Here is a 25120-nt window from a genome sequence, read left to right on the forward strand (position 1 = left end):
TGGAGCGGTCTTCACAGATCTGCGTTGCTATTGGGCAAGAGATGCATCAATCGTCATCGCCCGAGGCTATTGGGAAGTGGGCCGCACCGAGTCATTCCATCGCCCAATCAAACAGGAGGGGGCGGGGCTTTCCCCTGCCTGCAGCGCCTATCGCGTTTGAAAAAAAGCACGCCTTAGTGGCCGCCCCGCTATTGGTGGTTTCCGTGCCCCCAGGCCCAACCCCTTTGCCTCGTCCGGCCAATGGTGTGGCGAGGCGGGTGAGTTCGAACGGCGGGGGCGGGGACAAGGCGCGCCGTGTCAGTTGAGCGCGAGATTCGAAGCGCAGCGGTTGGCGCCGGTGAGGCGGGTCGGCCGGCGTCGCCATGGCGGTCTCTTCGCTCCAGCAGCTGGAGTCGCTGAAATATGTCGAGCTGCAGCGAATCGCAAAGGCCGCCGGCCTGAAGGCCAATCTCCGGGTGAGGCGGGGGCAGCGGCCGCGGCTGGGAGGGAGCAGCGCCGTGGACCGGAGCGAGCGGCGGATGTGGGGGAGCTCTGCGTTCCCGCCCGTCCTCCGAAGGGCGGCCCCGTCTCTGGGGCTCCCACTCTGCCAGGTTGGGAGCTGAGGGGAGCGGGTGTTGTGCGGGGAACGCGCCCCGCCCGTCCCCGCGGACGTTGTTCTTGTTTTGGGTACCGCGCTGAGGAAGCCTGCAGCCCTGGTCCCTTCCTGGGGCTGGCTGCGGTGTTGGCAGGGGCACAGCACGGGGCGGCCGCGGTGGCTTTGCCCTGAAGCGTCCCTTCATCCAGAGAGACGCGTCCCGGTCGCTCGTTGCGGCCCGTGAGGCGAGGCGCTGTGCCGGCGCGCCTTCCTGACGGGAGCGCGCTCCAAGCAGAAGCTGGTTGTGCGGGGCTCCGTTTTTCCGGAGGCACCGAGAAGGGGAAGCGCGGGGCTGCCCCACGCTGCACCGCACGGGGCCCGCCCGCGGCTCCGCAAGCGCGTCCCCGCAGCGGTCAGCACCGCGGGGCTCGGCTGCCCCTGTGCCGGCTACCGGTTGCGTCTGCGACGGGTTACGGCGCTGTTCCCTCCTAATGGGGTAGTTGTCGGGTTTTTTTAACGACTTGGAGTCGGAGGAAGAGTAACGAGAGGGTGCCCTAAGGGACGAGAGCGCGTGCGTTGGTTCACCGGTCGTGGTTAAGAATGAGAAATTCAAGCACGCCCCGATCTCCTACCTAGAGCTACGGATTTCTGTCAGTGGCCTGATCTCCCCTGGTTGGCACTGCCAGTAAATGACTCGGCAGCAGTCAGGCTGCTGCACGGCCGGTGGGAGAAGCCATAAAGCCTTACAAGAAAGAAGATCCACGACTTAGGTGGACAAAGGAACTCGTTGTCCTGACAGAGCTAAGACTTCTGCTTGGGGTCTTAGTTCTGGGTTATTTTGTTCTTAAACTTCTGGTTCAGGTTTGTTTTTATGCTGACCTTTCCAGTTAGGTATTTAAGGGTCTTTCATAGCCTAAAATATCAATGACCTAATTTTCTTGTTGTTATTTTATTACTATTACTGTTGAATATATGCAAGGGATGAGAAGAATGCTTTGCATGTAGTGTGGGCAAGACAGAAGTTATTGCAGAAATTTCATACAATTTTAATTCACGTTCAGCTAGGCAGTGCTACTGAAAGCAGTCTCATTTATCCTTGAAGAATTAAACTTTCAGGTAAAATGGATGGACCAGAAGAAACCCAGTCAAGGAAATTTGTCTTTGCGCAGAGAACATGCCACGTATTTATCTGCAGCCTTAAGCACTTTCTTTAATTTGACTGACTTGAATGGAGGTCTAGGCATGCCTTATTCCGTTGGATTCAGGAAATGTTCTGCTTGTTTGTTGGAGCAATTGCTAGGACACTAGTTGGGTTTATGCAGTTTTTTGTTTGATGACTTAATGCAATATTTAGTTCATATGTTGTTTTGATTTCTCTCCAGGCAGACAAACTGTTGAAAGCACTGAAGCAACATTTTCATGGAACAAAACAAGAAAACGAAAATATGGTAATAGATGATAAATCAGCCATTCTTTTTAAGACAGACAGATCTAACTTTGTAACTAGTAGAGCAGGGCATGTACTGAAGGTTGTTTTTTACCATGATGTGAACGGTAACAATACTGTTTTCTTAATAGTGCATTTAGTTTATTGCACTCATGTACTGATAGAAACTGACGTGCTAACACTAGCTTTGAAGTGGCCTCCTGTGCGACCCAAAGCTGATTTCCTTTCAACTGCCAAAATTTACAATGTATTTTTCAGCATCAGTACAAAATTATTCTGTGTGAACACTAACATTTAATTTTCATTGAACAAAACTTAGTTCTTGTCTATTTAGCTCCAGTCAGTACCAAATATAAAAATATTTTATTCATTTTGCATACCTAGATGAAAGGGACTAGACACTCACCGGAAAGCATTTTGCATCTAGTACAACTTACTTACACTGACACTATAATGAAAGTGATACAATTGTGGTATTTCCTTTATTTGTCTCTTCATGTTTTCTTAACTTTCTTTTTAAAGTTTTCTCTTCTGTAAGCTGAATTATTTTGTTGGGTATGGTGATGTTTTTTACATTTTTTGATAGAAAGTCAATTTGAATCTGCTTTTTCTAAAATGTATCTCCCTTTAAGTCCTTCCTTTAAAATCTTTAAAGGTTTGAGGAACTGGTGTAATTCTTGTGAGATTATTTTTAACAAGCATGGAAGATGCTCTGATTTTTTGGTGAAGAGTATTTCACAGAAACATACAGATCTGGGAGGGTCACAGCATCATGCAAGTCAGATTTCAAATACAAAGTATTAGTTTTTTATAGTCTTATTAAAATGCTATATAACAAAACAATTGTAGGACTTATTTTAAAGTCTTCAAAAAATGAGCTTTGATGTTTAGGGAAATCTAGTTATTGCCAATTTTTTGATTGGTATGCTACTAAATGGTGTGCTACTGCTTTTCCTCTGGGTGAAATACGTTTTCCAATGATAAAATTGAAACTGTCTCTTGGAGTATCTGGTGTATGTTTGTGTCAGATATGTTCTACATTATAGTATTTTTCTGCTACAGGACTCTGAAAAAAGTGCATCTGCTTCCATCGAATCGGATGAACTGAGCAATCAGGAGGAAATTATGCCTGATTCAGTGTGTTTTATTACAAAACAACGTGGTAAAGAAAATAAAATAACCAGAAAAAAGAGGAACCCCAGTGAGGAAACTAATACCAGTGAAGAAAACACAGGGCTTTCTGATGAGAAAGAGGTGATTTGCATTGCTTGGTTTTGTGTGCTGGCTGCCCTCCCCTTCCCCCAAGCATAATTTAAACACACTTGATTTGTTCTACCACCATTTAGCAGGTGGTATACATTTTTTAATATATATGTGTGTGTGTGTGTACATAAGAATTTCTTATGCAAACATTCAGGTACTGGTCTTCTCTACTTTGTAGTCCTGATTTTGTCTATCATGACTATATGCTATTCCATAAAGAACAGAGATTACTTGTTAGTCATTACTTCAAGGAAATAAATTAAATTCCTCTGAGATATAAAATTCCAAACACTATCTGAATGTAAGATTGCTTTCACTAGTTCATCATAGTATTCTGAATATTAGACTAGTTTCAGAATTTATCTAAAATAAGGCTGATTTTACTTTCTTTATATAGAAAAAAATAACAGAAATTGGATGATTGCCTAAACCTCACAATTTTTTAATTCCCACTCCTTTCAGTGGGTTCTTTATTCATGGGTTGTATGACTAAGGGAGGGGAAGTTTCCAGGTGAGATGGGGGTAGCATTATTTTTCTTTAGAATTACATGCAAGTAGTGGGTGAACTAAGAACTGTGTGAAAGACTTTTATTGGTTTAGAGTTAGAGGAGGGAAATGAGAAGATGAGGAGTGTTAGTCTGTTAGAGCATTGTACCATAACCAAAGCGACAATAGTAAAATGTAACATAGCCAGTGAATTTATTTTTACTTGCAAATAATTAACTTTTGTTATGTTAGAGCTGTGCAGGTAAAAACTTTCTAATGTTAGATCTGTTTGTGAAATAACAGGGTAAGTATTTCACAGGTTAATCCAGGTTGGACTTCAGAAAGCCTCTTGTTCAATCTCCTGACTCAAAGCAGGGTCAACTATGAGGTTTAGACCACAATGCTTTAAGGCTTTATCTAATCTGATATTGAAAACCTCTAAGGATGGAGGCTACAAAACATCTCTGGGCAACCCATTCCACTGACTGACTGTTCTCAGAACAGCAGCATTTCTTTATATGATATCCGGTCAGAACAAACTGTTTAAATGAAGTATGTTTAAACTGCAGGAGCAATCTGAAATGAAAGAAAACAAAGTGCCTCGGGGTGAGCATGAAAAGGGACAAAAGGTACTCCAAAATGAGGAACAAGTAACTACAAAGAGAGCTGTTAAGAATCCAGGGACAGGTACTGGTCAGAAAGAACAACCAGAGAAGACTTCTTCTAAAAGTACTGGAGTTGAATGTAAGTAGAAAATTTGAAAAAAGTAAGTTTAGTAATTTGTACTACTTAAAATGCACCTCTTGGTTATTTGTGTCTGCAAAGATTTTTGTGGCATTTCTGGTGATCAGTCCCTTATTTGGGGATACCAGAAAAAAAAATCTGTGTGGTTTGGGTTTGTGTACTTCTTTGTTTAACATATTGTAACACAAATCCATGAATTCTGCAATGTAGGAATTCTGCCGGCTTTACCTTCAGAACTTGACCTGATGTTTTTAGTGAAGGAGTTCTCGAAGGTCTTGACTGTGTTTGAGTCTTGCACCTCATTTAGGATCAGTTCCCTTTGAAATACCCCTGAGACGCTATTTGGCTCCTTTAAAACGTGGCAAGAAAGGGAGAGCTTCCTTCCTCATGCTTAATTTTTCTTTTCCTACAGATGAACAGGTTTTGTCATTGTCTTCCCAGAAGTAAAATTAGTAGAAAAGGTCACACAGACAGAATCCTTCATAATTTATTTAAACTGCCTAACAATATCTGAATGTATTACGGTGGATCATTTTTCTATCTGGTGGCTTTTTTAGACCTTCAAACATGATAACGCTGAAAATACGAATTCATTTCTCCCCCGCTCCTTGGTGCATGCAGCTGACATGAAGAAATGAATTTCTCTGCCCAATCTGATCATTTATTGATATTGTGGGTCTGTCAAATAAGATACATACCAGTATTTGCTCCCGTTAGACTAAGTGTATGTAGTGCTTGAGCTGTACCACGCATATTCCTGCTGTTCAGCAGAATTTACAAGGACATTCTTATTGGAGGCCATCTATAATTTTGAAACTAATTGGGAAAATGAGGATTTTCAATGAAGGTTCTTTTAAAAACAGAAGTAATAGAATATATAGAGGGTGCTTTGGTTGAGGCAGCATTCATCCTGACAGTTGGCACGGTAGTCATCTCTTCCTGTAACTACAATTACAAGTATCCTTACTGCTTTCTATTTTTTTGTTTTGTTTTCTTTTTTTCAGTAATTTCAGCCAGCAAGAGCTGTGTGACAGAAAAACACTACATCTGCATTTAGTGTTGAAAAGTTGATTTTTCAACAATTATTTTCAACAACCCCCCATTATTTGCTTCCAGTGAGGATTTCTTTCAATATATTGAGGTCATCCAAGTTTACTTTAAAGGGGATGTGAATTAATAGAAAAGCAAGTGTTTGCTTTCAATATGCAAATATTGAACTTGATGTGAAGTCTTTACTGATTTTTTTTTTTTCCTTAATAAATCACTAAAATGTGAACATGATCTTAATACTATACCTGAGAGCAGAGATGATAAAAAGAACTTAGACTCTGTATATGTCTATAAGGCAGTGGCAGAAAAGGTGGCCAAAAGGTATTTCTTCTTTATCAACATTTAAAAAACAGTGGCTTATTAAACACATAAAGACCTGTGAACTGAAAGTTGTTTTTGCTTACCACAAGCATAGTTCTCTTGTAAGTTCCCCTGTAAAATACTTCACTATCGAAAGACAATAACCTAGCATGACTTTAAGATTCATGTTGCACTTGTAGTTTGTCAAGATGTGCTCTTACTGACATACCATTTAAAAGGCTTTTAACTTAGGATATATCTATTCCCGCTTATGTTTTTATTTCTCAAAACCTAAACCCACTCTGAGGAGATAAAAGTATTTGTTCCAAAACACACCTTAAAAAGGTTGTGATGACATTAAAATATTTTCCAGGAGTTCTAACAGTTTTGTCTAATCTTACTGTACCAGGTGATGCTCATCATGCAGGAGGGAAGATCCCTTTATATGCAGGCCGTGCATCTAGGTCTGGGAAGACAGGAATGAAAGCTACTACACCCAGTAAGATAACCTCCCATCTTTAGAAATAGATGTGTTGTCTGTGTGTGAAGGGAGACTTGACTTACAGTTTTTTTACAACCCAAATGTCTATTTCTGCTTGAAACAGAGAACATCCTCTCTTTAAAAAGCAAGGAAAAAAACCCCAGTTCCCAAAGTTTACATTTTAAGGTATATCTTCCAACTTGTAAATTTGTAGTAGTAAATGACTCACGTGTATATTATAAAACTGGTTTATAGAACACTTTGATGTCTTTTGGATATAATACTTGCATTCATGATTTTCAAAACAACAGAGCAGGAAGACATGCTATGATTCCTACTTGTTTAGTTTTCGCTTTATAAATATTACTGTTGTGCTGTATTACTATGTATTAGCTCATTTTAATCACTTTGTAAAATACAGTTATTTGTTTAAAATTTGCAAGTATTTCTTTTTTTCTTTAACTGCAGAGTTTGGGGGTTGGACTAGATGATCTTTAAAGGTCCCTTCCAACCCAAACCATTCTATGATTCTGTAATTCTCCAGAGCATGCACCAGGTAACCGGCTATGTAGCCAGTGAAGTAGATTTTACTTCATACTGTTTGGCTACCTCTGTAGACACAGTCCGTAACTAGAGGGATACGTTATACTTTTTTTGAGGCCATAACAATAGGTGTTGCAAGATTCTTCTATTAAGTAGTAAACTTCCTTAAGTTTAAGGAAGGAAAGAGATGTGACTTTTCTTATTTTTGGAAATTCTTAGACTTTAAAAAGTTGCATGAGGCTCACTTCAAGAAAATGGAATCTATTGCTGACTACATTGAGAGGAAAAAAAAAATGATCGAAAACTGCAGCAGTTCTCTCAACGAAGTCAAGGCAAGTGATAACATAGGAAGATATCCATTGTTTCCATATTCATTTATTTCCAGAGCCTCTCTGTAAAATTCCTGTAGAGGCTCTTCAGAGCAGTAAGTAGCTGGTGATGTGTACATGCAGCGGAATATTATGAACAGTGAAATTTAACTGCAGTCCTATAAAACTAGTTATATAGAGTTATTTGTATATAACTTGTATAGTTATACAAGTTTTTATATATTAACAGTGTATGGTTATAGTTACAGGAACCAACAAATAACTTGTCAGTTTTGAGTAAAAATAATTATGTCACAATTACTTTTGTGAAGGATCTCCTGGAGCTTTTGTTTACAACTCTTTGGGTTGCTGCAGAACTTAACCAAGGTTATGGGTTATTTTTCAAAGAATGGAAATTAAATATTAAGTTCCTCTTGTGCCTTAAAGAAGCATTGTCCAATGACTGCATAGGACTCTCCTTTAAAATATAGGCCATACATGTTCTTCTCAGTGGCCTTGGTTCTCAGTTCTTGTATTTCATGCTTGCATGGGTGAAAGCTGCTAAGAGGGCCTCTTTCAGAGCACGGCAGACCTTAGAGAAGTGACAGTAATGTATCGAAGAATATGTTAATGGACATACAGAAACAGTAACACTGGAACTCCTGAAACATTTCTGTTTTCTGTGGCATACACTGTATCCACGTATACTTAAGACAAATTACTTTTTGGCAGGTGCTGGCCAAAAAATCAAATAACTTAAGAGCATCAGAAAAAGGCACTCCACAAAACAATTCTAAGGTATGTGTTTTCAGATCAGTTTAATAATAATAAAACTACTTATGTTTAAAATATGCTTTTAAAGAAAAAAAGGAAAAAACTGAAGAGACTGTATGCTTTTGATTCACTGTATTTTCCCTTCCTCTCAGCTGCTTTTCTGACAAATTTTTAGCAGAGTGTGCTAACTCATGATTTGCTTTTCCCTAGAAACAAACCAGTGGAAAAACACTTTTATTCAGCCCAAATCCAGAAAGAGGCAGATTCTCCACCACCTGCACACCGAGTAATCTCCGGCGCTCACCACGCAGTTTTCTGAATGCTGCCAATCAGAGTATTTTATCTAGGAAATCTGCATTTACTCCTTCTGTCCTTTCAACAGCCAAAATGAATGTCAGGTAAAAAGAACAAACCAGAGCTACCAGTGAGCAATTTGGTATGATACACATGAAATAATCAACACTGACTGTGATTTGACTACATTATTTCTATTCCAAATATGAACTACATGAGACTAATTCTGATTACTAACTTCCAGTCTAGCTTTATGGCTAGTTTAAGCCTTACTGTGCTGTTACTATCTTGATTCTTCATTTTGATGTCTGGTGGTAGAGGAACCTTGCCTTTCTTTCAGCTTTCATTTTGCTAAACCAACCAAACCAAATTATTTTTCTTCTCTTACTGTGTTAGGTTTTCCATTTTGTCAGGCAACGTAATAGTCTCTGTTATATCTGAATTAATTTATCTTTGAGATTACTTAACCAGAACTGCATGCAGTATTCCAGGTGAGTCTCACAATGGACTCATCATTTGGGGGTTTTTTGGGTACTCTTTTCCTTTTCTCCACCCTCCTACCCCCCAGCATCGCAGCAGGGGCTTATCTTGTGATTGACTACTATAAGCAGATTGTTTTTAGCAGATGGGAACCAACATGACACCAGAATGTCATGATGAATTGCTAAATGAATGAGCTCGTACTCAATGCTATTAAACCTCATTTCATTTCCTTTTAAAACACCACGTGCACTTCATTATTCCTACACAGTAATTATTAATTAATTAATTCCTGTTAATATTAAATCTAATGTTAGTATTTCCTGAACTTTTGTTATTGGTAAATTTTATTAGCTTATTTTTCCAAAGTCTTGAACAAAAAATGTTTTAAAAGAAGGAATCAAAATGACAGTCCCTATGGTACCCCACTGATAAATGCACTTTTGCACAGTTTTCTTTTCAGTGAAAGTCCTTGTCTCTACTATTTCTTTGTTGGTTTCTAACTATTGTACTAACTCCAACTTTACTCAGTTTACTAAACTTTCCACAGTGACTGAAGTTCAGATCTAGACATTCTGTAATTTACCCATATCCTTCTCCCCCTGCTGACAATACCCGGTTAATCTCAGGTGTCAATTGTGTTACTTTCTATTTTTCTGATAACCTTTACTTCTCAACTTTTGCATGTCAAGATTAGCTGCTGGGACTTCTTTGTCTCTGAATGACGTGTGGGGGGGGACTGTTACTGTTAAGTCAGATAGGAGATGTCAATATTAGAAGTCACACTAATAAATATGAGACTTTTGAATGCCATTCTTTTGCCATTCAAAGGTCAAGGTTACACGTTCCTTGTAAAATCAAGCTCATAATCTGGCTTTCTTTCTACTTTGAATGTTCTAGCTTTCATTTCAATAGATAACAACAAATGAGAACACTATTCATTCTGCCTCTGGTGTCCTGTTGGATGATCTTTATTGTCTTCACTGCAGCCCTACTTGATTCTTTAGCAATATGTAAACCAAAACCACACTTTCAGAATTTGCTTCCATTCCATTTGTCCAAAGATGTGCTGAGGTGGATCTTGCCAGCTGCACTTCATCCATAAACTTGCTAGCCCTCAAAACATAGCTTTCCTCAACATTTACTCACTGCCTTTCCATATCTTGCAGGCTTTCAGCTTATTCTCAGTACCTTTTTGATAAGGCTATTACTTCATGCAAGATTTTGAATTTTCTTTCATATGTTTATATACATGTATACATATGTTTACTATATATACACGCACATATACATTAAAAATGTGTGTATATACACACATACATACAGTACATGGTATGCACGTAACTTGTGTGTTTTGACTAAAATTTCCAGCTTCTTCCTCTTGTAGATCTGAGTTTTAAAGTTGTTAGTTAATTTTCTTTCACTTTTTAATTTGAATTTTAAAATTAACAATATTTATATATATTTTACTACAGAATCCAAATCTAAAGTAAATCATATCTGTTGTTGAAGAAATCTACTAGCTTATTGCATCCAAAATATTTGCTCTCCAAAATAACAAGAAAGTCAGTTCTTTGTAATTCCTAATATTACTTACTGCTATTGATGATGGCTTATAACTTGAAAACTGCCAGCAAAGGTATTTTTAGTGCAGTGTATGCGTCAGCTGTGAACATCTTATGCACAGTAAAACTTTCTACCTCTAAAAAAAGTAGAACACAGAACCTTCTGTATTTTGTCATGTTGCCTACATTCCTTGTAGATGAATTTGTCTTTGTTTCTAATAAATTTCAGGTTCTCGGAAGGCACAAAAGATAATGAGCATAAACGCTCTCTTACCAAGACTCCATCGAGAATGTCTCCGTACTTGGAGAAGATCTGCACACCTGATAGCCAAAAGAGCTGCAAACTAATAAGTCGTAAAAACAGCAAGGGAAATGCAAGAAATAATGATCTGACTGCATCGAAGGGTAAAGTGGATGATAAATATTTGGCTCTTTCAGATCAAGACTTTCGTCTTATTGAATGATTATATAATTTTTTTATAACCTAATGTCATGTAAACCCAGGTTTTAATTTCATTCTCTAATTTTTGACTGATTCTTTAGAAACTGCAGTAGTTTCTTTGTTTCCTTTGCTTTCTAGTGTTTTGACTAAAATGGTTAGGTGCTAAGACTTAAACATATGGTACCTAGCTAGCTACAGAAAAGGGGATAGAAAACCTTGTAGACCTTTAGGGACTACGTAGCAAAAGATGCATATAACAGGTACAGGGAGATCCTGTCTGCAGTGAGAGGAGTTCCTGATGCCTTCTCAGAGGTCTCATTCTCCTTCTGGGATTGGCATGTATCAGGCTTCTAGCAGTGTTTTAGGACAAACTGTTATTATCGGCCTCAGCAGCCCTGATTGACTTGGGAACTAAAGCTCTGTGAGAAAAAGCAGAAGACTTCTGATTACTAAGGATCTCTGCACCAGCACAGCTCTGCTATCTAACCATTGATACCCTAGCATCACAGGTGTGTTAGCACAGGTCAAGAACCCAGATTTGCCTGTCTTGCTGTATGACAACATTGAATTTTTTTAGGGGGAAAGAAGAGTTCCACTGCTGATCTGAAGCTGGTGTGTTCTGGAAGAATGCTTTTTTTTAATGTGAAAATCCACTTGGTTCCAAATAAGCATAGAGACTAGGAAACACAGTTTTCTCTGAAGGACTAGAAGAATACATGGAGCTTTATATGCTATTGCATAGCATCGTCAGAGCAAAAGAGCTAATATTCTACAACCCTTGCTCTCTCCAGACCTGAAAGCTCCCTACTTCAAGTAAGCTGTATTTGCACAATTCTGACTTCAGAGGCGGCAGACAGTAGCATTTAGCGGCTCTTTGGTCTTGATAGTTGTAAGGTGGCCTTCACTGGCACTTTCCAACTTGCTATGCACCGTGATGTTCTTGCTACTATAAGTACGATATCTTGATGCCTTTTGTAGTTACTACCCCCTTCAAGTTTGCAGCTCACTCTGCAGAACCCACAAGCGCAAAGAAGACATTTGATCTCAAAGCAAGCCTCTCAAGGCCGCTTCGGTATCAGCCACATAAAGGTACTGTGATCCTGTGCAGTTTGTGTTGGTCATACTCCTTATACTCAGCTGCTCATAAAGGAAGGTGTTGATACAAACCATGATATAGCAAAGTTCTCAGTCTACTTTCTTGTCCCTTTCCCTTCCCCTCTGGATTCTCACACAGTCTGTGGACTGATGTTAGATTTCTACACAATATATGCTTTAAGAGCCTCCCTGCTGAAGAGTAAGTCTTTATGACCAAAGGCCCATAAATATAAGAATAAACATCCTTGTATTACACTGAATAGATGTATGTACAGGAAATATGAGAGATTCCTTACACAATGAGGCTTATTTTTTATTTTATTTTTTTAAAGAAGTGCACTGTTGTGTGAGAAGCTGAACTTTGTGTGGTGAGTGTTACTTACAAGTACAGTCACCTGTTATTGCTTACAGAAAAACTGCTTGTAGGGAATGGGCTGGTGAAACTGACAATACAGCTGAAGAGGCATTTCATCTTACAGTCAGCTAGCAACAACCAGGCTAGCTAGTATAAAATTCAGGATAAGAAGTTAAGCACACAGTTACTAAACTAGTAATTCAATGGTCTCTCTTTTTGCCCTAAATTGTAGGACGACTAAAACCTTGGGGAGAATGTAAAGAAAATACTGTCCTAAATAAGTCTGTCTGTAGCAACACCTCTTCACATAAGAAAGATTATAAACAGCCGCATCTCCAAACAAGGTTAGTACACCACTAGCTTTTTATGAATAGTGTTATTTAAAATAATACGATGGCTTGTTTGTCTTTTTAGGATTTAAATATGTATTTCAGGAAAGAATACTTTTATACTGAAGCAACTTTTTACTCCAATAGTCCGTCTAGTATCAGGCAGGCCAACAAAGAGGGCAGCTCTGAATCAGACAGACTTTTATTCTATGAAAGCTATCAATTCTAGCATCTGGACATCTACCTTCACCTTGGAAGAAGCTGTGAATATTGACGTGTTACCTTGAATGTTAGACCTGTACATCTAAGCAGAAGTATTTGCCTGAATATTTGGATTCAGTCCAAAATGGAACTGTTCTCTCTGCTCACGGCAAATACAGCACACTGGTTAAATAGATGTTAAGCCTTGGTCAGCTTCAGATTCCTTTGGTTGTTTGTGTCTCTACCTTTAATATAACTTCATGTGGTCTCTCTCTCTTCATTTTCCCCTTCAGGGAAGAAAGGCGTGAGAAACACGAGCAAGAGAGAAAAAAGAAAAAGGCTCAGGCTATCGGAAAACGTAGAGGACTACCTGTGGATTAGAAGAAATAAGAAATATCTAAGAAATCACTGTAAATACTGTTCCTGTCGTGTAAATATTTGTGCTGTCTGTGTATGGTTCAGGTTGCTGTTAGCTAGTGGTATCCAGAGCGTTGAACAAGACCTTATAATGCATCTGAGCATGATGTTTTAGTGACCAACTTCTCCAATGAGATGAGCGTTCTAAACTTTTAGGAGCTTAGAACTACCTCTAGTTGCTTAAGAATGTTTTCATTTAACTCATTTAACTAAGTGATGTTAAAGCAGAAAATATAAGTGGAAAAAAGAAGCCTCTGTGCAACTTGGGACAGACTTCTCCACCAGTATGCATTTGTTACCCATGAGAATGCACACTTTGGATAGCAAGCTTCAAAATGTTCCACTGGTAGATTACAGGAGTTGGAGACGTCTACTTGCCCTGTTCTCCAGATCAATCCTTAAATTCTGTAACAACAGTTACAGCAATTATTCAGCATTTCTAATTGCATGCTTATGAAGGAATAGGGAATTTCCAAGAGAAGAAAAAATATGCAAGCTCTCTGGAAAACTAAAAGCTTACAGCATAATGTAATTGTAAAATACCATTTTTTTAAAAGTCAGTCACAACTGAAAAGTGGCTTTACAAACTACCAACTGGATGCTTTGAACAGTTAAGTTGTTTTGTTCCTTTCTATAATAAATAGCAATGTTAACAAAATTCTGCTTTTAATATCTATGATACTTAAAAGAGGTTACAATAGTGTACCTTATATTGAAAAGCTGTTGTTATTGTGAGTTTTGAAAAAATACATAGAAAAGCTGTCTGGATTTATTATGGATGGAACTGGAAAGGTAATTTAGCAGTTGTAATCTCAGCTGGACTTGTGAGTAAATAATTACTTAAGTGAATTTAGTGTCCTATCAAATATATGCTGAAATGTCAAGAACAAGCAATTTTTTAATAAATTTAAGAGGGGGGAAAAAATAAATATTTTGCATATATCTTGTTTATAATTGGTTATATCACATAGTGTACTATGTATAACTACCTCCTTAGTGTAGCACTACTCTTGTCACACATGTATTTACTACTCAGTGTCTTTTTTGCGATGAGTTCTCCTTACTGATTAGCCTGCCTACCACTTTACTGAATGCATGTTTGTTCTAGTATCTTTAGAAATGATAACCATCATCCTGCTTTCGCTCTTAAGCTATTTAATTTTCTGCAAGAGGAAAGGATAGTATAAGACATTGCTTCAGCTTGCTCCCCTCTACCCTCTTCCCTATAAAATATAGGTACATTTAATATTTGTAGGTCACTGCAGCAGAGGTCAGTGCTTTGATTAGACTAAGGTTGTGATAGTGGAAACAAAACCATTCAGCACTTGTTCTTTAAAGTGTTTCTCAAATTACTGAAAACCACTGAAAACCACACTTCTCAGAACAAGGGAGGTATTGAGCTTCTGTGCCACCAGCTGAGGCTGTGAGTTAAGCTAACTGCATGCATCAGAAAAGTGGGATCTGACCAGCCCTGTAATGGTGCTAATCAAGCTGAGCTGTGCCTCCTCTGGGAGCAGTCAGTGACAGGGGTTTCCCCCCAACCCACCCTGGAAGCATTACTTATTTTTTACCAGCCTTAGCTCTACAAGCCTCTAGGACTATCCTCAACAGCACTGAACTAAAAGCCAAGCCCACAGCATAGCGACTCTTTCAACCTTGGCAGGGGCAGCTTTTTCTTTTTTTAGTCATTCAGAGGAGCCAAAGCTAAAGGTTGAAATACTTCTGCCTTTTCCACTTCTGGTGCCGCTCTTTGTAAATTTCAACAGCTGAGTCACACTTAAGCCCCATTCCTCAGGGTATTAATTCTCATCATACTTTTTCCAGTTTAAAACTACCAGGTATAAGTGTCTTACAACTGTCTACAAACCATACAGTGTAGAAAATTCAACTGTTGTACAAAAAAGAACTAGAACAAGTTCATTAAATACTTTTATTTCTGTAAAGGTCAGGACAGAGGCCAAAACTTACCCAGTCACCAGTTACTACTTTGTAAGAATGCAATCACAACTCTCCTCAAGCTTTCAGTCCATGTATGTACAGTCCCTCCGGGATTCTGCATTTGGCAGTTCGAAGATGCCAATGGTGTCACTCTAGTCAGATTACTACAGTCAACGCTTCATGCACTTATGTCTCTAATGTTTAAAAAGAATCTTCAAGTTGTTATAAGCCACACTTCTTAAAGTGTTTTATAAAAATGAACCAAGCATCTGAAGAATGTCCCAAAGGCCACCAGCCCCACTTAGACTTGAGGATTCTTTTCATATGTTTCATAGGCAAATTCTTCTGTATGAGCTCTATCGTTCAGCAGGCCAATAAAATCAATCTCCAGCTGGAACGGACCATCTACTTTATCTCCGATTGTGAATCCAAGGGTACTAATCTAATTAAAAGATAGATACATTAGAACAGTATTTATAACATCATTACTATCAAAGACAATTGTATCTACCGCTTCCATATCTTACAAACAATTCATGGCCATCCACTTTAAACAGTGGTATTTGTTCAAAGTTCAGCATTATTTCTTAAGGCTGTGAACACTTCACTACCACATTTTCAATACAGACCCCAGTGGGAATCTACGTTGCATTTGCCTTCCTACCACTGTGTTGAACCCTTTATTAAAAATGGCGTGAGCCTACAGCAACACTGCAATTTTTAACCTTCAAGGTTTGCGTAGTGTGGGTTTCACCATGATTGGGTGTACAAACATTTTCATAAAGTCTGTGACAATTCTTTTGTGAACAGGAAACACAGACAATGTAATTAAGGATGGAAGGGAACTTTCATTCTGGATCAAGTCACACACCTGGTGTAGTGTGAAAGTGCACCAAAACAGACATTTTAAAATGCATGACACTTTCTTACTGAGTTTTATATTAAGGCAAGGTTCTTAGCCACTGTTTCCCAATTAAAATAATGTTCTTAAATATAAGAACATTCCTCATTCCTTTCCCTTAATGTTCTCCCCCACCACTACTCCAATTAAGAAAAAAAAATATTCTAACAAATTCCACAAAAATCTGTGTGGCTCAGGCATGTTTCCTATTAGTCTGTGGCCTGCCTGAAAGCTCTCTTGGTTCTTACATGTCACCAGTCACCTTTCTGAGACTTCAGTGCTGTAAGTTTGCAAACAAGTTGGGTCACCAGTGGCACACCGCCTATTAAAGCTGTACCCATGACGTTAGGGACTGCTGTATGTGCAGGAAAATAATGCCTAGGATGTGTCAGATAAAGTTGAATAATTGTAGGCTGAGGCTAAATATATATTGCAAATGTATGCTAAATAAATAATAGAACAGAGCTAAAGAAATAGAATTATCTGAGAGGAATGTCAATGTATTTAAATGTTTCAAATGCTGTCTCTCCCCCAGAAGCAAGCTCTACAATCAGCTCCTTGGCTTGTGGAGCCTGGAGAGTTTTTAAAGCTCCATCTTTCTGGTTCATATTGTTAGAGATGACTACGGGAGTCATCTAAACTCTGCTCTGAAGAATCTATTCCTTTGCAAGCCCTAGATACCCTGGCTATTTCCTGCCTTTTTGTTCCTGTTTAACAATGCCTTTCCTGGTTCCTGGGAAAACATAAGAGTAGCACCATGAGGGACCAAGACATTTTATCAAGATTTCTTTAGTTGCCTTCACTCTGCTTCTCCTGTTTCTAGGTTTCTTTAAAATACATTTGTAAAATTACACTTCATAGTATATGCAAGTGCATTGTTTTGACTGTGAAATACTAAGCATAAGAAAACAAGGAATGAAAATAAAGTGGAGGATGCTTAGATCAAGTACTGTTTTGTCTCTTTAACTCCTGGTAAATATTTTTAAACACCCCATATACAATTTTGAATGACTGTATATTCCAAATCCTGATCAATAATTCAGCGTCTGTGTTTGAACATAGGCCTTTTATAATGACTTACTTTCATAAAGCATATTTTTTTCTTGTAGTTGATCCACCTTCTTCATATCATTCGTATTTGCTTTCTACAGCCTCAACTTCTGTTTTAAACCAGATTGTTTTCATGCTGCCAATCACTGAATTGCCCTCAAATTTTTCCTATTTTTTTTTTCATTAAGGCAATTAGAAACTGAATGCAACATTCCAGGTGACTAACACTGATTCAAGTAACAGACCTTTTATTTTCTCCCCATGTATATTTCTAACATTGTATTCCTTTTGGTAGTCAGTGGGTATTGAGATGCCCTCAATTACATACAGGAGAGTCACTGAAATTTAAAAAAAAAAAAAAAAAAAATTTTCCAGCATGTTTCCTCCTGTGAATCAGTGAATTAGTCTACCTATTTGTAGAAATAAAATAAAAAAATACTCAAACCATTTACTTAATACTTCGACTAGAAAGCCTGAAAAAAGAATTTAAAAGAGCCTATAAATATATCAGTTTACTGCTCACCATCGAGGTCACTGATACAGTATATCCTCAAATAAAATCTCACGATATGACAACCCTTGCAGTTTTCTGTCAGGAAGGAAGTTCATGATACTTACTTTTATTATTTTTGGCAGTACTGTGCCAACAGCACTGTAGATTTTAGTCACTACGATCATTCCTCAAAAAAAAAAAAAATTTGTTTTCCCTTTGAAAAGCCAAGTAAGTTATGAGTTGTTTCTTGGTTATCTAGATCTCTTAAAATATTTTTGGAGCTACTTTGAAGTAAACTGACACTGCTATCTCAAAGGAGGATAATTTAAATGCAAAGGCAAGCAAGCACACAAGAATAAGTACCTTATAACAAGAAGAGGGCCTTCAATTTCAAATTCACAAACATTAAAGTATTTGTAAATTATCTGTATCATGACAATATAATCTTAAAGGAAATTTCAGACAGATAAAGCCTATAGAAAACTTGCCTTGTCTAACCAGATAGGATGCTGGTCATCCTGGACTCTTCCCCGACTGGAGAGAAAGAATTTGGAGAATGGAATCTGACAGAAACAAGCCAAAACACAGACAGACTTTAGTGTCACTAGTACATAAAATTTTTTTTTAAGGAAAAAAAAAAGCCTGCCTTAGTAAATGAAATAACACTCTGCTACATCTGGCAGGGTACAGAGAAATGGGCCACATTAACCCTTTCGTTAACCACTTGCAGCCAGCTCCAGCCCCACGTGGTTCTGTGGTGGCCATTTGAAGCCATCATGCAGGACTGTTACCCTGTTAGGACACAATGAGAGGCTGCAGCACAGAAGGTGGCTGTTTACATCGACAATATCTCCTTCCAATAACATGTCAACATAAACCAGAAATTAATGAAGAGTCTAGCACGCATGTGTATTGACAGCTCGTCTGTGCCCAAGCTGTGTATTTCAGTGCAAACTTCATACTGAGACATCAATACTCTAGCAACGCAGTTCACAATAATGTAAAAATGACTTTGAATGCAGCAGGAGCAAGAAAGAAGAGGGGCTGTGATAAGAGATAGGAAACAGAAGGGTTGGCTGGTGTGGGTGAGAGGAAAACATGCAAGCCAGCAATGACACACTGATTTTCATCCTCCTGACCTCCTCATCTGTGAAAGTGGGCTGTTCTCATATGGTTGGACAACAGTATTACAAAGCACTGAATGCCATTTCATAAGGATGTGCAAACCTCCTTAGTGCTGTCATCAGCAAATTGCAAAAGTTCCTCACATTTCATCAGAAAAGAGCCAAAACTCCCACTTCTTACAAATATTATTTTGTGTCACAGATCCAAAGGCCATAAGTGACAGACCATGCCTTTGAGTCTCTGATGGACTCCACCAAATCAGCAGCTTAAGAAAATCCTGTTGCGGGCACAAATCCGACACCAGCCTGTGTCCATTTGTAATACAGAAAAAATGGTTATCACAGAGAACATTCCTGGCAACACCTGCTAAGCTTCAATCACTGCAGCTGTTCTATTACTCCAGTAATAGCTACCAGCAGATGTTTAGGTGAATGTATGATGGATCGAATCTTTAATACAGCTGACACAGCGTGCCCTCCCACAATCCAGTGATTTACAGTTCTGGGAACTCCCAAGCCAAAGGCACATGTCTGTATGAGGATACAGAGCAGAAACACTGTTGAATGGGCAGCAACAGCAACAAAGTGTGACTGTTGGAAGAATTCCCCTTCCACAGAGCTATGGCCAGGACCCCGAGACAGTCTCATTAGTTGGAAAGACTCATTAGTTCACCTTTATTTCCTCCCAGTATGGGCCTCCTCGGGTGAACATGAAGTAGTTGTAGAGGTCATCCTTTTGATGAGAGAAGTAAGGATCTGTATAAATGTTTACCATCCAAGGTCTGCCATCACCACGGACACGTAAATACAGACTGTTGAAGTTTGACCAGTCATAATACTTCTTCCTAGCAAAAGATCCCTACAAATTATTAATAAATAGAATTATTCCTCCTTAATAAATGGAAGCTCCCATTATGAAGAACCGAGCACTATTGCTTTGATCACTGCCCTCATTATTATGTCAAATAGTATCTACTGTGACATAGTAAAAACCGGGTTACTCTTTCATCATACTAGTTGCTGATCTCACTGAACTTCCTTCAGCACTGTATCATCAGAGCTCACAAACTGCAGTATTACCACTCTGAGGACTCATGCTTTAATTCCAAACGAAAATCTTGTAACTATCAGAAACCAGACCTCCTTCCTAGGACCAAATTCCCTACCAGGCAAGTACATATACCCTATAGTGATGGATCAGTAGTTACATAGATCATTAAGTTTAATATTCTGTGGTCAGTATTAGATTATTCATAGAATCATAGAATCGTTTTGCTTGGAAAGGACCTTTAAGATCATCAAGTCCAACCATTACCCTAACACTACCAATTCAGAGGTGATTACAAGAAATTGAAGAAGTGGGATAAATTACCCCCTGTGATAACTTCCCTTACTGAAGACTGACATAAGCACTGGAAGCATTTAATGTTTTCCAACACTTTTTGTCATTAACTGCGCCTAATGATATGGATTGCAAGTGTGTCTAATTCTCAACCACTTTTTTTTTTTCCAAAGATCTTAAAAGTCCCGGTGTTGTGGTTTGCACATAGGCAGCTCCAAGAGTTTTCAGAGAGTTAACCTAAGGTCACTTGGAGCAATGGCGGGGGGTGAGGGTCAGGGCTATTCTTGGCCAGAATTGCTTCAACCAAGTCAAAATTAGCACCAAAAGTTCAGAGGTTTCCTCTTTATTTTACAGCACTACCACAGTTATCTATCAGCTGTCCTTCTACCAACTCATCTTACAGGTAATAGGATGAGTAGATCATCAATACATTAATACAAGGCCCGTGGCTGCTTGATTTTATGGTTTTGCCAGTTTTGAGCCTTTTTACTTAAATAAAGAAGAGCCTTTGTATTTATGATTTCACCCTCTGATTTCAAACTGTATTATAAAGATGGTCCGATACCCTCCACTACTTCAGAATTAGGAGATGAAAGTTTGAGTCACATTCGCACAAGTCAGTAGCAGGCCTGGGAACTTAACTCAGGTGAGATTCAACTTGCTGTTCTATTCCCCTGACCCAGTGTCACCATTTTAATCAGTGTTCATCCGCCTCTTGTTTGCCCATTGATTTTGCTCACTCATATTCTCTGCTCTCCAAGTTTCTGGCCCATAAGATTTTACCTGTGGACTTGTGCCAAGTTACAAACAAAAGAATGGACTAAGAAATTAAGCATTTTAGACACTGAGTCAAAATGTTCCTTTGCTTTTATAGGTGTTTAAAAATAAGGAATGAAACAAGCAGTATCAATAATAAGCACATACATTTCTGATAGCTCAGAATTGAGCAAAACAGAACCAAAGATTTGTGTCTCGCTTTTTCTGATCTACAGTAGGAGCCAGACCTTTAAAAAGTACATTTCAAAGCATTATTTTCTGTTCCCAAGGGAAAAAAGATGAGCTCATTCACCTACATTAAGTTTGATGAATAGGCCAAGTTAAAGCCCAGAAAATTTGTCCTTATAACACGTTCAATTAACTTCAAATTTAGAGAGACATGTATTTTAATCGTACCAATTTTGGATATAAAGATTCATTACAGACCCTTCATTTGCAAGGAGGCTGCAAGCAGGGCTGTCTTAATGAGTGGATGCCCTATTGTACATGAGGAATAATATATGTTTGATCATTTACTTTTCTAAGAAAGGAAAACAAAATCCAAGAGAAAGTTTAAGTTCCTTCCAGGTCAAAGGATACAGCAGGAATGACATCCGTGAAGGAATATCTAATACTCCCAGAAGTGTCAGTTACAACTGCAGTAAACAGCAGTCCACTTGTCACTGGGATTACAAAAAAATGCTCTCTGACTAACAGAAGCTCTGCAAACATGAAGCTGTACTTACCATGGGTGGTTTAGCTCTCATACTACAATATCCACTGTATTTGGTCTCCCCATCACGAGGTACTTCTGTATTGAGGGTTCCATACAGCAGAGCAGCCTGGTTATTCCTACCCAACTTGAGGTAAACTTCACTTTTCCCTCCAATCTCTACATCAGAGGAAATAACCCATTTATTTAAATCTTCTTGGCTCCGAAACTCCCACAACACCCTTGTCTGTTCCAAAAAGTATTGATCGAATGGATGGCCTCCAGGTCCTATTAAGTAATCTTTGGTCTCCTTCTTCAGCATGTTTAGCTGAGTCTTTAAGACATCAATGCTCTTCTTAAAACTGAAATCAATATTTTGCCAAGATGGTTTTTGCTCAGGCTGTGACCCTGGCCTCCTGTAGCTGCTATACAATTTTGACATGGAATTGCTGAGGAGAGGTCCAAGTAAGGGGTGCAAAACTTTGTGCCTGCAGCATCTACCACGTAAGTAAGCACTGTTCAGCAACGTAGTAGTCAGAGCCATGTTGGTAAACTTGAAGAATTCACTTCCAGCAAGGCAGTTAACAGGTTTGAAATTAATCTAACAACAAAACTAGTATCCAGAGCTATCTTACTTTAGTTACTGTAGTTTAATGTCCACCTTTAATGAAAAACACAAAAGATAAAAAAATTACATATAGGATGCTTGTAAAACTGTTCAATTTTTAAAACAGATATTAACTAGAAACCTAAGCCACCGGAAAAAGTAATAAAAAATAACATCAAGTATTACACTTCCTCAGACTTCTAGTTTACTTAATGATTTCCACCCTATGTGTTCACTCCCCCCATGATGTGAAATACCCATGCAAATAAGAAAAAATAAGTTAAATACTTCAAATAAAACTGAAAATAGAAAAAAGCAATTCCTGTTCATCCTTTTCATTGTAAGTAAATTTAGGTATTATGAGTAACAACAACAAAAACAACCTCATGAAGAACATTTCCAAAAGATGGCATCTACATAACTATTAAGTATTATCCCCCGCACGAAATCACAAATTCACAACAGGTAGACCCTGCTGCCATATGGACCGGAACGACAGTCTCATCTGACAGTCACAGATGACAAGACTTTTCCGACACGAAGTCCTACAGCAGCCATACTACATGCTTCTCCCATAAATCATCCAGCCCCTCGCCCCCTCAGTGCATCTGGTTTAGGATTACAGAGGTTTGCAAAGACCAAAGAATTTAACACGAAAGACTGCAATTCAATAGGTTTTTTAATAAAGTATTTTCTGTTTGATTCTCTCTGCATCACTGCTGACAGAAACAGCTATGCCACATCGTTATCCTCTAACTCATAAGGGAGAGCCTTAATGTTCAATGTACAGAGGCTATTATCTCTGACTCATAAGATTAGACAGACTAATTGCCTGGCTTTGGTTTTGGGGTTTTTGTTTTGGCCAGAGAATAAATCCTAAAACAAAGTCAAATCCATTCATCTTCTCTGAGCTTTTAAGAGTGGAGTCAGTCAAAACAAATTACAGAAGAGCCATACTGGACCATTTAGCTTATTCAATCCCTCTAAAAATTTTTAAATGTAAAACTAGTTTCCCCCCCCCCTTTCACCCACTAAATCTTCTGAGCTTGGAAGCCCCACATAATTCTCACTTACAAGCTCTCATGGAGCATCAGTGGAATAATCCTTTCCTTTTTCATGCTTTCTATGTTTTAAATGCCTCCTTTCCCTCCTCTTGCAATATGAGCTTACATGCAGAAGCTTGCTTTACACAGCATAACACCTTATTGGAAAACTAGTCTGCGTCTTTAGACAGCTGCAGTGATAGCACTTGCTAACCGTCTTATTGTGGTCCGTCACCCAAACACAACACAGGTCATATATTAGCCAACACTGTGAAAAGACTTGTGGCAAGCCCCACTCTCTTCTCTGTATGCCTTGTATCTTCCTTTACTCACAGTAAAATTCACTACTGTTATTCTCATACTCCGACTAAGCTATGCACCATGGACTAAAACCACATTGAAGAAGTCACATTTTCTCTATCACACGCTCAGCAAGGTAGGAGGCAAGTTCCTAAAAAAGAAACCCCGTCTGCAAGGCTTCCATGCCCCTTGGGTCGGAGGCGAAGCACACACCATGAAAGCAGCAAGAGCTTGCACAGTGACCCGGGCCATTTCTGGGCCCTGCCGGCAAACCTGCCCCAAACCAAAACATAAACAGCCGAATGAAAGAGAAGCTGTAGCCCGCAGTCAGGGTGAACCCCGCTCAGCACAGACTCGTCCTTGTTTCCTCCGAGTACCAAGAAGAAGAAAATAGGACATTTTAATAAGTTTTAGTTTTGCCCGATTTTTGTCCCTACGCAACGCTTTCCCAGTACGCCGATCTAACGCCAGCACCGATTCACCGCCCAGCAGTTACAAAACCTCGGCTTCAGTGACGGTCTCACTTGCGCCTCACCGCACCCTCACAGCGAACCGCGCCGCGGCCTGGGCATCGGGCTCGGATTCCGTTCGCCTTCCCTGAGCCCGGAGGGCAGAGGCGAGGACGGGATGAGGCGACAGGCGGTAGCGGCCTCTCCGCAACAGCGGCCGCCTCGACACCGCCCGTGACCCACAGACACCCCAGCGCTGCGACACCGCCTCACCTTCCCGCCGTTACCGCTGGGTCACACCGCTTCCGGGCCCGGCGGGGGAACACGCACCGCGCCGCTTAAGTTCCGCCGGCGGCTGTAACCAACTGAAGCTCCCGCCTTTACCGGCGGCGGAAGAGAAATCTTCCCTCTAGTGTGCGGGAGTGGAGAGGCCGCTGTACGGTGTCGAGCTGTTGATTCGCAAATATCTTTGCGTGTAAAGATAGGCTGAGGCGGCGGTGGGAGACGGCTGTTTGTGAGGAACATGTGGTGGGAGAGCTCGAATAAACGCTAATGGGGGCCGGTAAAGCTCCCTCAGCGCGGGGCCGCCGCCCGTGAGGGGAGGGGGGGGAGAAGGAAGCGGCAGCGACGTCCGCCATCGGTGCTGCCGCCTCCTACCGCCTCCTCCTCCTCGCCCCTCTCCCCTCACGGGCAGCGGCCCCGCCCTCCTTCCCGCCCCGGCGCGGTGCGCATGCGCGGTGCCCTTTGTGTCGTGGTCGGGCGGGCGGCGCGGGGCAGGCCGGGCCGCTTGTGAGCGCCGCCGCCGAGGCGGGGAGGCGGGGTGGGGTGGGGGGGGGAAGAGAGAGAGGAAAAGCCGGCTCCGCCATGGTGAAGAAGCGGAAAGGCCGTGTCCTTATCGACTCCGATACTGAGGATAGCGGTAGCGAAGAGAACCTAGATCAGGTGCGCGGGGAGGGCCTGGCCTTGGACGCGGGCCTGGCAGCTCCGGCCCGCGTAGGGCTCGGTGCCGCCATCCCTCCCTCGTCCCCTCACTCCCACCCGGGGGTTTGCGCGCCGCCGTCCCTCTCCTCAGCCTGATGGGGGACTCCAGGGAGAGAGCCCGCTCCCCTCCGGCGCGTCTCTGGCCTGCCCCTGGCAGGCGGCCCGCGTTGGCGGGTTTCGGGGACACTTTGCAGTGGGCCCGCTGCTTGCAGGAGGGCGGCGCTCGGAGGGGCGATGCTCCGGGGCGGTTTGACCCTGAGGAGGGAGGAACGGGGT

General features: G+C 40.4%; 3 protein-coding genes across 6 annotated transcripts in view; 2 read left to right on the top strand and 1 right to left on the bottom strand.

The window, feature by feature from the left end:
- Positions 1-362: 362 nt before the first annotated feature.
- Positions 363-13261, top strand: NUSAP1 (nucleolar and spindle associated protein 1). Its single transcript, XM_068399240.1, has 12 exons — positions 363-455; positions 1957-2022; positions 3084-3275; positions 4340-4514; positions 6274-6363; positions 7108-7220; positions 7929-7994; positions 8181-8368; positions 10539-10714; positions 11730-11840; positions 12434-12545; positions 13025-13261. Exons 1-12 carry the CDS (start codon positions 363-365, stop codon positions 13110-13112), a joined length of 1470 nt encoding a protein of 489 aa, XP_068255341.1. The 3' UTR covers positions 13113-13261.
- A 1803-nt stretch (positions 13262-15064) lies between these two features.
- On the bottom strand, positions 15065-24547 carry NDUFAF1 (NADH:ubiquinone oxidoreductase complex assembly factor 1). 4 transcript variants are annotated; one of them, XM_068398597.1, is made up of 5 exons: positions 24137-24547; positions 21499-22125; positions 19328-19513; positions 18019-18093; positions 15065-15528 (listed from the first exon to the last, which is right to left on the bottom strand). In XM_068398597.1, the coding sequence occupies exons 2-5, from the start codon at positions 22006-22008 to the stop codon at positions 15388-15390; spliced, it is 912 nt and encodes a 303-aa protein (XP_068254698.1). In that variant the 5' UTR covers positions 22009-22125; positions 24137-24547; the 3' UTR covers positions 15065-15387. The 4 variants fall into 4 exon arrangements, with proteins under 4 accessions (XP_068254698.1, XP_068254701.1, XP_068254700.1 ...); XM_068398600.1 differs by lacking the exon at positions 24137-24547 and adding an exon at positions 23955-24129; XM_068398599.1 differs by lacking the exon at positions 24137-24547 and adding an exon at positions 23939-24129.
- A 109-nt stretch (positions 24548-24656) lies between these two features.
- Positions 24657-25120, top strand: part of RTF1 (RTF1 homolog, Paf1/RNA polymerase II complex component) — a 31173-nt gene continuing 30709 nt past the window's right edge. The window contains exon 1 of the mRNA XM_068399389.1: positions 24657-24805. Coding sequence (XP_068255490.1) covers positions 24728-24805 — 78 coding nt within the window. The 5' untranslated portion in view covers positions 24657-24727. The remainder of the gene's footprint in view (positions 24806-25120) is intronic.

This window comes from Nyctibius grandis, chromosome 4, assembly GCF_013368605.1.
Source record: "Nyctibius grandis isolate bNycGra1 chromosome 4, bNycGra1.pri, whole genome shotgun sequence".
In the NCBI taxonomy this organism is placed as follows: Eukaryota; Metazoa; Chordata; class Aves; order Nyctibiiformes; family Nyctibiidae; genus Nyctibius; species Nyctibius grandis.